Below are 14,317 nucleotides of genomic sequence, written 5' to 3'. Positions count from 1 at the left end.
TCAGCTCCATGCAAGGAAGTGGAATCCTCTATACCAGATCACTCTGTGATGGAAGAATATAATGTAAATTATAGGGTTCTACAAGCAGAGCAGAAAGAGTCATAGTGAACCTTGCCAATAGTATATGCGGCATAAGGAATACGTTTAACAAGACAAAAGCTGCATTCCTCTTGCTGAGAATCTTGCCATTGATTCCCTTATTTGAATACTATTAATTGCATATCATATTTATATTTATTACATGCAAACTGCCTGATCCTATAAAAAGTTAGGTGTGTCTAAACCTATTAAACTCAGTGGGTTTAGATATGCCTAATTATTGCTAATGTCAGGCTGAATTTTTCCTCCTTAGCTATATAATAAACGCAACAATTCAAAACAGTTGCCTGGTTTATTATTAAGCTGAGATGTGCACAAGCTTTGTGCCCACTCAATTGGTATTTGTACTTCTCCTTCCCATCTTGGTGTATTGTGATTAACCCAGGAAACTATGGTTTGTAATCCTAGCATGTGCAAATCCTGGTAACCACAATTTCCAGTTCAAGTGTAACAGGACACTATGGTTAATTCATTCAGGAAGTGTTGAATCATGCTGTAGGCGCAGGCATGGCCAAACTCGGCCCTCCAGATGTTTTGGGACTATAACTCCCATCATCCCTAGCTAACAGGACCAGTGGTCAGGGATGATGGGAGTTGTAGTCCCAAAACATCTGGAGGGCCAAGTTTGGCCATGCCTGCTGTAGGGGAAATGAAGAGGAGGAGCAAGGAAGAGTATGTAGCACAAGGCTTGTGCTTATCTCAGCTAATTAAGATGTGATAGGTGCATCTGAATTGCAGCACTCTCTTGTATCAAATGTTGTGCTCTAATATAGCATATAATTGACCTCCCTGTTTTGTGTAACGGCTGGATATTAATAGCTTATGTTTGATATACTGTCAGATTGACTAATGTCATTATCTCTGTAAAGTACTGTATGAATTGTGAAGCCATTCCCTTTTATTTAGTTCTGATTGTGCTCATCAGTGTTTAGCAAAGGCTAATTTTGCAGCAGCCAAGGAAACCACAAGAGAGGGTGGGGGTAGGTGGCATTATTCATTTATGTGTGAGATTTTGTACCCAAACTTCACCACTAAGTCACAGGGCAGAATTACAACAAAGGTTTGCTGCAATGGGTTTTCACCACTGAGGAAGGGTTTGCCATAATCCTGGAAACTGACCTATTACTCCAAAATGCGATCATCCTGGAGCACAATCTTGATGCCTGGGGAGATTCAGCTGACAGGCCTGCTCTTCAGTTTGCAGGCTTCCCAGAGATAAAGGTTGTCTGGTGTGTTTAATGAAACTCAATAACTCAGGCTTTTATGATGTCATTTCCCCCCTCTCTTTCATTTGCAGATATTGACGAATGTGTTGATGGGACTGACAACTGCCACATTGACGCCATCTGCCAGAACACTCCCAAATCTTACAAATGCATTTGCAAATCCGGCTACACCGGAGATGGGAAGCACTGCAAAGGTAGGGAGAATAGGTCAGCCCATTGAAGCAAAGATGGGGAGGAAATGCTTGCACACTCTTTTATGCTGTTTTATGCGGAGGGGCAAAAACCCATTATATTTCAAAGACTTTTTTATTAGTTGTGTCTTAGCTGCAGTGAAGTTCCTTTGGTGTCTCTGAAAAATGTGAAGATCACTCTGCTACACTCACAGCCAATGTGGTCAGAATAATGGCTCTTCCAGATGGTTTTAATTTTATTTATTAAGCTAAATAAATGGATTATTCATTTTGTGCGGGGGTGAAACAGCATGGGGCTACCAGACTGCCTCTGGTTAGGCACTGATGAGGGAGAGGCTTGCTTAGCTTTAATAAGTATTCTCAGATAATTTCAGGGCTCTAGAGAATTTGGTGTGTTCTGTTTCATTATCCTCCTTACCACCACCACCACCACCACTGTCAGATGTAGTGGTTTCCACTGGTCAGCGTGGCTGAAAGAAACTTGCCCATGGTTATGGTGGACTGTGTGTACCTGTGTTCATAACAAGGGTCTGATGTGTGGGGTTCCCTTCTACAACACAGGGACCCCACTTATGGGACATGCCCTGAAGGGTTTGTGGATCATAGAATGATAGAGCTGGAAGGGACCATGAGGGTCATCTAGTCCTGAGATCTCGTGCTCCACCAACTGAGCCATCTCAGTTTATGTTCATCATGTTTGATAGCTTCCATTGAGATACAGTGGCTTGGGGAACGGCTGTAGCTCCATGGTAGATTATCTTCTTTGCCAGCAGGAAGCCCCCAATTCAATCCCTAGCACCTTCAGGTAGGGCTGGGAAAGTCTTCCTTGTCTGACAGAAACCTGGAGAGCTGCTGTGAGTCAGTGTAGACAGTACTGAGTTGGTTGGACCAGTTGTCTGATTCAGTATAAGGCAGTTTCCTGTATCCCTGTAACCAGTGCTATTTTTCTAGAAAACACACACCATGAACGCCTCCCTTGTTCTCTTATAATGGCAATGGCACCCACCTTGAAAGGTGCCGGAACTGAGTTCCAGCTGACAAAAAGCCCTGCCTGTAATCTACCTCCCCATTGATGTGGAGGCCACTCCTGAACAACCATAAACCCTGACCGCTGCAAATTGGCAGATACTGGGAGCTCTCGCACCAGCCAAGAAGTTCTTAAGCTGCGACTTCCGGAGGCGGCGCGAACGGTAATGGCTGCCCTTTCCTAACCGGGAGAGGGAAGCTCCGCTGGAAAAGGGTCGTCCGCTACGGCGAAGCGGAGACCCACTTTGGAAAACCGCAGGCAGCGGAAGCCTGCGGTCTCGGGACCCGGCGGGCGCCAGGAGCAACCCCCGAAACGTTGAGGGAACCCCGTAAGGGGCTCCGGATCGCAGAGGGGGCAGCGGCGCTGTGGGTCTATGCGCATTCAGCGGAGCGAAGCCGCGCTGCTATTGCCGGTGAGCGCCGACCTTTCTTCCTGCAACACAAGATTCTGAAACGCAACAACCCGTGAGTAACTGAGGATTTCACTAAATTGTGGGACTAAAAATACTGAAATAAGCTGAAAGCGGAGTGACGAGGAAAAGGAAGTCCGTCTTCCGCAGCCATTGACTTTTAAAGCAAAGAGCAGGAGGAGTGGAGGCACAGAGAGAACTTTTGACAGCTCAGATTGAGCACCCGCAGAAATTACTTTCAATCCCCTTAAAGACCGTAAGTAATTGACTTTTGGACTTTTATCAGGACTTATATATCCTCTTCTTTGTGGATTACAACTTTACTTAAGAAGCCCAGGTGTCAGAACTGCCTGAGCAGTAGAACTGTCAGACTGCAAATTTGGATACATTGTATTTAAACTTTGAGGCATTCTGAGGGAGTTCAGAATGGTTACGTTCTTGCACTACGGAACTCCAGTAAGCACAACTTGAAATATTGTGGCAAACTTAAAACCAACTCTGCTAAAACCAACTCTGCTAAAACTACTTTTGTGAAGGTTCCTAAGTATTGTTTCAGATTTTGTATGATTGGAATGGACTCTCCTTCTTAGGACATTTTATGCTCCCCCCAGAGGATTGAGGATTTATAACAAAAATATTGTTTTACTTTCTATTTCCCGGCCCTCTGTTTGACTGCTACCACCTGGGCCGTTGCTTTCTCATGGGAACAACTCAGCTTGACCTTGACTGCTAGATAACTCTGGAATGAGTGGCGCAAAAAGAAAGGGATTAAGAACTAGACAAACAACTCTGACAACCTTAACTGCAGCCTCACAAACACGCAGATCATCTGTGCCTACTCTGCCCTCGGAGGAAAAAGCTACCTCCCTGTCACAGGCAGGGGAGGGTGAAACTGAGGAATTACAACTAGAAGAGATGGCCTCAGGAGGATCTGGCTCTGTACTAGAGAGAATTCTTGAGAAATTGGAGTCTTTGGACAGGAAAGTTGACCAACAAACTGCGAAAATTGACCTTAATACAGAAACTTTAAACAAATTATCTGGGCAAGTTGCACAAAATGCACAAGCAATTGGACAACTGAAGGAGGCTGCAGGTGAAAATCAGAAACTGGCCGAAGAGACCAGCCAAAGAGTGGGAGAGTTAGAAAAAGAAGTAAGGCCGCTCAGCAAGCAGGTTGGGGAACATCAGACCTACCTCTCTATGTTGGAACTTCGGAACAGGGAGACTAACTTAAGGATAAGATCGATACCAGAAGCGGAAGAAGGTAATCTAGCTGAGTTTTTGACCAAAGAATTCTCCAAGTTCTGGGGTCTAGAGGAGGAAGACTTTAAAATTGTGTCAGCCTTCAGACTTGGAAGACTCATAAAGAGAGAGAAGCCCAGAGACTGTTTGATTACGTTGAGATCAAAGGAGGAAAGGGACAAGATTTTGGGCCTGCACTACGGAAGATCCCTGAACATTTCGGACAAAAGAATTGAGATTTTTAAGGACATTCCTAAACAGCTGTTGGACCTTAGATCTGAATATCTGGACTTAGTAAAACTGCTGAGAAGCAACTCAATCATCTTTAGGTGGGACTTTCCTCAAGGATTATCCTTTACCTTTAGAGGGAAGAAGATTAAAATCAGAACTTTGGAAGATAGGGATAAGTTTTTGACTGCCTACGGAGAGGACCTTCATAAAGGACTTGAACTACCCCCAGGGCCTGAACCACCAGAGGTACCTGCACCACAGAATCCTGAAGACTCACAGAACAAAACACCATCCCAAGGAAATTAAACAGATTCATCCAGGATGTCTCTGCAACTTTTAAGCTGGAATATAAATGGCTGTAACAGCCCGGAAAAAAGGAAGAAAATCTTTCACATATTAAAAAAGGAGCAACTAGACATTACTTGTTTACAAGAAACACATGTGACTAGGCCCCACAGAAAAATATTGGTAAATAAAAGGTTAGGCCAAGAATTTATATCTTCGGATTCAGTTAAGAAGAGAGGAGTGGTGATATATGCAAAGGAGAGCCTCTCACCAAAATTTCTATTTAAAGATGAACATGGAAGAATTTTGGCAATTGAAATACAGCACCAAGGAGAGAAAATTTTGATATTAGGAATCTACGCTCCAAATGAAGGGAAATCAGAATTCTACAAGAAGTTGCATGAGATTATGCTGGACTATCTGGACTACGATAACATCATCATGATGGGAGATATGAATGGGATCGTCTCAACGAACATGGATAGGTCACAAAGCCAAAAGGTTACTAAAGATGGCAGACTACCAAAGACCTTTTTCGAAATGACAGACAACATGGACTGGATTGACATATGGAGGACAAAGAACCCCTTGGGGAAAGAAGGAACATTTTTCTCTGAAGCCCAACTGACTTGGACAAGAATTGACCAAATATGGATTTCTAGAGGTCTGGCTCCTAAGGTTAGGAAAGTGGAAATCTGCCCAAAGACCTGCTCCGATCATAACGCGTTGAAAATGGACATGACATTATTACCAACCGGCTCCTTTAGATGGAAGATGAATGACAATTTGTTTAGAGATCAGGAGATTATTAAGAAGGCCAAAAAAACAATAAAGGACTATTTTGAGATAAATTTGAACACTGCAGTGGAAAAAAGAACAATCTGGGACGCAAGCAAAGCTGTGATGAGAGGGTTCCTGATACAACAGAACGCCATAAAGAAAAGACTACAAAATGAGAAAAAAGATAAGATTTTGGGGAAAATTAAAGAATTAGAGAAGAAACTAAGAGTAAACCCGAAGTCACAGCCGATCTTGAGAGAAATTAAACTTCATCAGGCACAATATTCTAAACTGATAAATCAGGAAATAGAATGGAAGATTAAATTAATGAAACAAAAAACATTTGAATCAGCTAACAAATGTGGGAAACTGCTGGCTTGGCAGTTGAAGAAGAGACAAAAGTTGAACATAGTAACAAATTTGGAAATCGAAGGAAGATATATTCAGAACCCGGTGGAAATTAGAAAATGCTTCCAGAAATATTTCAAGAAATTATATACTCAAGGGCCACAAAATGAGGAGGAGATTGCAAAATTTTTGGAGAAAAATGGACTTAAAAAACTATCACAAGAAAATAGATCACTCCTGAATAGCAAAATAACACGATTAGAGATAGAACATGCCATTCAGAATATGAAGCTGGGCAAGTCTCCAGGGCCAGATGGCTTGACCTCCAAGTACTATAAGACATTAAGTGACTATTTGATTCAACCACTGATGGAGGTCAGTAATGAAATTATGGAGGGAAAGAAGGCGCCTGAATCGTGGAAGGAAGCTTTCATCACATTGATACCAAAATCAGAAACTGAAAAGACACAACTTAAGAACTACCGTCCCATTTCCCTTTTAAATGTGGATTATAAAATATTTGCTGATGTTTTGGCAGGAAGACTCAAAAGAGTTTTAAATGAGATAATTCATAAAGACCAGGCAGGCTTTCTCCCAGGAAGACACTTGTTTGCTAATACAAGGAATATTATTGACATTTTGGAACTTTTGCAAACAAATATTAACACTAAAGCAGTTTTAATTTTTATAGACGCGGAGAAGGCCTTCGATAACATCTTTTGGAAATTTATGAAGGGGAATTTAAAAGAAATGGGAGTGGGGCGGGGTTTTGAAAATGGGATTGATGCGATTTACTCAGAACAAAAGGCAAAACTGATAGTTAACAATGTGGTTACAGAAGAGTTTAAGATTGAAAAAGGGACACGACAAGGCTGCCCGATTTCCCCCTTGCTGTTTATTTCTGTCCTGGAGGTGCTCTTGAACTTGATTAGAGGGGACCGGTTGGTGCAAGGGATTCAGATCGGAGCGAAACAATATAAACTTAAAGCTTTTGCAGATGACCTTGTCTTGACATTGCAAGAGCCAGAATCTAGCACAAAAAGAGTGTTACAATTGATTCAGGACTTTGGTCGGGTGGCGGGTTTCAAACTAAATAAACAGAAAACTAAGGTGTTGGGAAAAAACTTGACAGATACAGAGTTGGAACGGTTTCAGAGAGAAACAGAATTAAATCTGGTAAAAAGGGTGAAGTACCTAGGGGTAAATATAACAGCAAAAAATTTATGTCTCTTTAAGGATAACTATGATAAATGTTGGTCTGAAATTAAGAGAGACTTGGACAGCTGGACAAATTTGAAGCTCTCTTTGTTAGGCCGAATTGCTGCTATCAAGATGAATGTATTGCCAAAGATGTTGTTTTTGTTTCAAACATTGCAGATTGTAGACAAAACGGAGTGTTTCCGGAAGTGGCAGAGAGACATTTCTAAATTTGTCTGGCAGGGCAAAAAGCCCAGAATTAAGTTCAAGATACTAACTGACGCGAAAGAAAGAGGGGGCTTTGCCCTGCCAGACTTAAGGCTGTACTATGAAGCCGCAGCTTTCTGCTGGCTAAAAGACTGGCTACTTCTAGAAGACACTGATGTCTTAGATTTAGAAGGTTTTAACAATGCATTTGGTTGGCATGCATACTTATGGTATGATAAAGTTAAGATCAATAAGGCCTTTAAGAATCATATTGTCAGGAAAGCAGTGTTTAATGTCTGGACAAAATACAAAGACCTATTGGAAAATAAAACTCCAAGATGGCTATCACCTCTGGAGGCCAAGGCCCGAAAAAGACCCAATATGGAGGCCAAATGGCCGAAATATTGGGAAATAATAGAGAAAGAGGGCAATAATTGGAAATTGCAGAGTTTGGAAAAAATGAAAGACAAAGTGCGAGACTGGTTACACTACGCTCAGATCCAAGAAATTTTTAAAAATGATAAAAAGTTAGGATTCCAGGTGGAGAAATCGAAGTTGGAAACAGAATTGTTAGAACCTAAGACTAAAGTACTCTCAAGAATGTATAACTTGCTGTTGAAATGGAATACACAAGATGAAATGGTTAAGTCGGCCATGATAAAGTGGGCACAGGATATTGGGCATAATATTATGTTCGAGGATTGGGAAAGGTTGTGGACCACGGGGATGAACTTCACGGCATGTAATGCTCTGAAGGAAAATGTAATGAAAATGATATATAGGTGGTACATGACCCCAGTTAAACTTGCCAAAATATGCCATGTGCCAGACAATAAATGTTGGAAATGTAAGGAAAATGAAGGAACATTCTTTCACCTCTGGTGGACTTGTCCCAGGGTGAAGGCCTTCTGGGAAATGATATATAATGAGCTGAAAAAGGTATTTAAGTATACCTTCCTTAAGAAACCGGAGGCCTTCCTCTTGGGCATTGTCGGCCAGATGGTGCCAAAGAAGGATCGAACATTCTTTTTGTACGCAACAGCAGCAGCAAGGATACTTATCGCTAAGAAGTGGAAAACTCAAGATCTACCCACGCTGGAAGAATGGCAGATGCAGCTGATGGACTATATGCAACTGGCAGAGATGACTGGCAGAATTCGAGACCTGGGAGAAGAGAGGGTTGAAGAAGATTGGAGGAAATTTAAGACTTATTTACAAAAATATTGTGATTTGGTGGAAAGTTAAGTAGGATGTTTGATCATAAATAATTGGCCATCACAAAATCGGATTGGAATGGGATGTAAAGCGAGACTAAGAGAAACAAATTTTCAGAGGACTATATTTAAATAAGCGGTTATAAAATTTGCAAACTAGATGATAAATTGCTTGGAAAAAATTTATGATGATGAAAATGGCAGTGGGAGATGTGAGGAAGTCCAAAGAAGTTATGAAACTCTGTTGAGATAAAAGTAAGGTTGTTTATTGTCTTTGTACTTTATTCTGTAAAAAACCCTAATAAAAATTTTATTAAAAAAAAAAAAAGTTCTTAAGCTGCAGCTGTGACTAGAAACAGGGTGGCCATCCTACCGTGCGGCTCTAATTCAACTGCATCTGTCAGGAGGAGGAGTGAGAGGCGAGGAGAAGGAATGGAGTGAAAGAAGGGAGGAACAGAGGACAGGGAAGAGAATGGAGGAGGTGACCAGGAGCCGAGGGGATGGTGAGGAGGGGAAAAGAAGCAGAAGATAGTAGAACAGTCAAGCCGGAGGAGAATGTGGGGAAACTGAGACGCTGCACAATAAAGGACCTCAGGCAAGAAGGTTGTTGGGCTGATGCTCCCTCTTACTCTGAGACACCCCAAATAGCAGATGAATAGTCCCCAGATGTTTCTGTGGAGCACCCCTTTCCAAATTCCAAACTCATTTTAAAAACATTCTTAAAAAAACAAACACCAACCTATTTTTTGCTTCCTCCTTATCCATGCAGTTCTTGCTTGCAGTTTGGGCTTTTGTTGGGTGTCCAATAGGCTTTTCCAATAGGGTGGGTAGGTGAGTTGTGGCTATCTGAGTCTCTGTGTGTGTTATACATGTGGTATGTGGGCCTATGTGAGTGTGATCCTCAATGCAGCCCTTGGACCTTAAAAGGTTAGCCATCCCTATGTTAAAATCCCTGCATTTGTGGCTGCCTCTGCCCTTCACAGATATCCAGCGAAAACGGTCAGGGAATAATCTAATCTGTAGGACCTGAAGTGGTGCCCAGACTGGACTGAATAGCCCTCATAGGCTTTCCTTACAGCAAAAAGGCTGCTACTAAGGCTCATACTTACATGTTGACCCAAGGGCTGAAACTTGGGTTAAATATAATTATGGGATTTTTTCCCAGCAAACAGATTTGGTTTTCATGAACAGTCTTTCTAAATCATGATGAACGTGGCTCCTGTACCCAAAGTGCTGTCACAGTGTCATCTCATTTTTTTCTGGCCCTTTCTTGCTGAAATCCTGAATCAAAGGAATGGCTAAATTACTCTGTGCGTGTGAGTTACTGGATTTCCCCCCTATGTGGTTCCACCAATTATTTTCAGTTAAGCAACTTGGCCACCTCAGTGTTGGAGTTTTATCTCCACTGAATGATCAAAGTATCAAGCCCATCTTGAAACAGAACTGAGAGAGCCAAACTCTGAGATCACATAATAAACAAGGACTTGTTTTGAGTGCATCCCTTTATCAAGCTTCCAATAGTACTGCATGCATAAATTCCTGATTGGATAATCAAAAACTAAAGGCTATATTTCTGGGATTATGTTGGACAATGGTAGAGATGCATCGCATCCATCTTGCATTTAATATAGAAAACACAATTATGGTGACTTTAACAAATGACCCGGTGCCAAAGTTTTGACCATGAGTGGCAGTTTCTGACAGGATACGTAGTGGGTCATTTTGAACCATGTGACGTGTGAGCAATTTTGTTGTAAGCTGCTTTGAGTTTATTGACGGTGAATACAATTGTTTGAACAATACCATTGATGGTCTAGTAAACCTATAAACTCTAGCTAAATCCCTTCAATGATTTTCATGCATGCTCTCAGTGAAAAGTTGGTAATTCTTGGACCACTGATGTTCTCCATTCTATGTACAGATGTTGATGAATGTGAGCGTGACGACAATGCTGGCTGTGTCCATGAATGTGTCAACATCCCAGGGAATTACCGATGTACCTGCTATGATGGCTTCCGCCTGGCACATGACGGCCATAACTGCCTCGGTAAGAGATTCATGCATTGTCAAACTGTTTATATTCAAAACATATAAAAACAACAGTGTAAGATTTGCCATATAGACCTCCTATTTCAGAAGCAGCCTGAAACAAGAGCTCTCAGAGGTATGAATATTTGCATTCTGGATCCAAAAGTTGAATTCTTTCTGTGAATTGCTGAGTGCAACTTTTCTGACTCAATTACATTGGCAGGCAGGTGTCCTCCAGAAATTCCTTTTTTTTGTGTGTCTCATAGCTGTTATGTATTTGGTCATAGAGCTCTGCATTGTTCAAAGCAGACAGAGGCAATGAGCTCTGAAATGTGTGCTCTATCTGCTGAAGCATGCTTTCTTCGAATCCATTGTTTCTTCTCTGTTCTTTTGCACTGTCTTACGTATATTCAGTGGAAAGATGAAAAGCATCTTGGCCCAGAACTACAGTTGAAATGCAGCAGTTTTCTATTTCTGCTGACTCTGCCATCACGTGGCATTGCATAAACACCCCAGCTGTGAAGTTTTGCTGCAGGGTAGATTGATTCTCTATCTCATAGAGAAATACAAACTTTTCTGAAGTGGTTTCTTCTGTCAGGTTGAAGATTAAAGTAAAGATCTTTAACACTTTCTTGGGAGACGGAGATAAGGCAGCTGGATTTATTTTCCAAACAACCTATGGAGAAAAATCATGTTAGTGAATAAAGCTTCTTTTGTCTATCATTTTGTTCCAGTGGGAAAAAACAAGGGGTGGGGGAGAGATGGTAAAAGTGAATGTATGTTGAGTGAGTGCCTGTTATAAAAACTTCTTCCTTTCCTTGCTTAAGTTATGTTAATATCTTATCTTTAAGGATAGTGATCCCGGTTATAGTTCCCCATGTAGGAAAAGATGCTCTGCTGAGGCCTGGGATTGCCTGCCACCTCTGCTGCTGCCATCTTCTACCCCAGGCATGAGAAAGAGAAAGTGCAGTGACTAGTACCCTTGAGCATTCAGATTGAACCTTTGTGGGGTAAACGCTGGGAGCATCTTGGTCCCCAATTCAGACACTCCTTCAGCTCTTGTTCTAGCAAGTGAGCAGGGCTACAGGTTTTCCTGAATACCGTCAGAGGCAGCATTCCTAGAAAAGTTGCCTGTCTGCGGCAAGTCTTGGCGAGCCCCTGGATTCTGCCAGCTGGCAAATGGATTGCCTGCCTGCCAGGGTGACTCACCGAGGCACTTGCGCAGGGATGAACAAAATCATTAGACTTGCAGGCACAAATGATGAGAAGAATTTAATTATGGGCTACAAAGTGCTTTCTTTTCCCTTTTGATTTCTGTGTTTTCAGGTGCCGTGCACCACTTTGGTTTATACACTTCTGGAACACATTGTAAAGCAACAAAGAGGAGCGTATGAAGCATCAGGTATGGAGAACCTTTGGCCCTCCAGAACTACTACTCCCATCAGCCCAATGGTCAGGGCTGATAAGTGCTGCAGTTCAGCAACATCTGGAGGACCAAAGGTTTCCCACACCTGTCCTAGATTGAAAGCATATGCACTGCCACTGAGTCATAGTGGAAGTGGAATGATTCAACTCCCCCCTCCCCAGATTGTAATGATCAAAAGGGTTTCCATTCTTGATATGCAATGTGTTGCTCACCATATGTTGTTGTACTACAGCTCCCATCAACCTTAGCCAGCAAGGCCAGTAATCAAGGATGATTACCAGCAACATGTGGAGGGCACCACATTGAGAAACCTCAAAAAATCACAAGCTTGAAAATAAGGTTGTTAAAGCTAGTGCTATTTTTCTAGAAAAAGAGGTGCCAGAACTCACCATGGACATCTTCCTTGTTCTCTTATAATAGCAGGGGTACCCACCTGAGAGAGAGCTGTCATGATATACATATAGGGTGAAGCAGTACCCTATCCCATAGGATCTAGAATGCCATTGAGTTGCAAAAGTAGCATAGCCAAATCCGAGTTTGTCTCAATATTGTCCTCCCCACATGCATGAGAACTTTTCTTAAAGCCGCAGAGAGTCTAGGTTGCTGACATCACAAATCCGCCTTCACACCTCTCATAGTAGCAAAAGTCTATATCGCTCTCATTGCTCATCTGTTAGGCCAAACTTGCTTTTTAGCCCTCTGTAAGCAAAAACCATTCACACACAGAAATGTAACTGTTCTGTCCTGGTTGCCTTGCAGTTACTAAGGCTTGAACTACAGTATTTCTTATTAAAGTTGATACATTCTTTGGCAAAGCTCATAATTTACATTTTCCATCCAACTAGGTTAAGAACACAATTTAACTTTTAAAAAGGATAGAATAGATTAAAGAGGTTTGATGCATGTTTTTAAAAGTATTATGTGTGATAATACCATAAGAATAAATGTCTCTAATAAACATTAACTTACTGTTGTCGTTTAGTCGTGTCTGACTCTTCGTGACTCTGTGGACCAGAGCACGCCAGGCACTCCTGTCTTCATTAACTTACTAGGTTGCCAAATATACAGGTTGGCCCTAGTGCTTCTGCATATTAGGGTTGCCAGCTTACTAAAGCCACACTAAAAGATACAATATGCATTTTAATTGCGACACTTGCAGGAAAGATGGAATTTAAATGAGATGGGGAGGTATAAAAAACAAACAAACAAACAAACAAACAAACAAGCAGGTATCTAGACCTCTAGTAAATGCCAGGGTGTTTAGTCACTTGCTTTTCTGTCAGTGACTTATCTCTGCCCCCTTTACCCCCTCTCATTACTAAATGCTCTGTTTCCTTCTCTGAGATGGCTCTTGGCTTCCTTGTGCAAATTTGGGCTGTGGGCGCATTCTGCAGCCCTCTATCCTATCCCACAGTTGCCTGCTTTCTGCAGCTATATTGGAGTAGTTTTCTGCAGGAACTGTTTTGTAAAACTTTGCTGTTAAAGCCCTGTATACTATTTTTGTTGTGTCTGGACATACGAGTTTAAGTAAAAACAGCAGCAACAGCTGGGATTCTTCAGAGTTATTTAAACACTGACATTTCATCAGTGAAATGCTGCCCCTCCCACCCTCACTGCCCCAGGGTCTCATGTTGAAAGATTGCAATCTCCAAGTTATATATTTCAAACACATTTTTAGGGGAAATTGCTGACAGGGGAGGTAGCTGGCTCTGAATTCTTACTCCCATGCAGTAAATCTGTGAGTGCAGAGCCGCTGATGGGATGATAGCAGTGTACAAGTCTTGAATGATTTTCTCCCCTTCTGTCCCTTCTCAGTTTAAGACACTTCCACACCAGGTATTTCTGCACATTTGCAGTGTCCGAAGAACTTTTTTTTTTGAGGAGGAAGACACAATGATATGCTTGAGTTTTATCCCATTTTCCCTCTTCCTGGAATAATCTGATCAGTACTGTATAGATGTGAAAACTCCAAAGATGAGGCTGTTTCAAAATGGAACTATTCAGTGTTTGGAAGCAGTTTGTTTCTAACGTGTTATGTGATGTTTCTGGAGGGTGATTTCTAATGCCACACCGCCTTGGTTCCTGCTTGGCCTAGCTAGGCACACCTGAGCCATGTTATTTCTGGGAGCAGCTATGGTAAGGTTAGCAGACTTTTTTCAATAAATCCGGGGACACTTTTCAACTTCCTACTAAACAGATGGATTTTGTCCGGGGACAGATATGTAAATCTGGGGACTGTCCCCAGGAAATGGGGACGTCTGGTAACTTTATGCTATGGAAAGTTTGTTGCTTTTGCTTCAGAGGTGGCAACCTTGCTCTGTATAGAATTTTATTTTATTTGTTTTTAGTATTGTAATGGGACTTGCATAACATCAGAAAGCATAGCCTGGAATTTATGAATGGCCCC

The 14,317-nt window shown here is 41.8% G+C and overlaps 1 protein-coding gene across 6 annotated transcripts in view; it reads left to right on the top strand.

Moving 5' to 3' along the window:
- Positions 1-14,317, top strand: part of SCUBE3 (signal peptide, CUB domain and EGF like domain containing 3) — a 118,141-nt gene that overhangs the window by 25,668 nt on the left and 78,156 nt on the right. For all 6 annotated transcript variants that reach the window (XM_083744939.1, XM_083744943.1, XM_083744942.1 and 3 more), the window contains exons 2-3: positions 1,397-1,519; positions 10,378-10,503. In XM_083744939.1, coding sequence (XP_083601065.1) covers positions 1,397-1,519; positions 10,378-10,503 — 249 coding nt within the window. The remainder of the gene's footprint in view (positions 1-1,396; positions 1,520-10,377; positions 10,504-14,317) is intronic.

Source organism: Podarcis gaigeae (assembly GCF_964106915.1).
Source record: "Podarcis gaigeae genome assembly, chromosome: 6".
NCBI lineage: Eukaryota > Metazoa > Chordata > Lepidosauria > Squamata > Lacertidae > Podarcis > Podarcis gaigeae.
The sequence above is the reverse complement of the archived record's forward strand: the minus strand, read 5'-3'. Positions and strand labels throughout refer to the sequence as shown.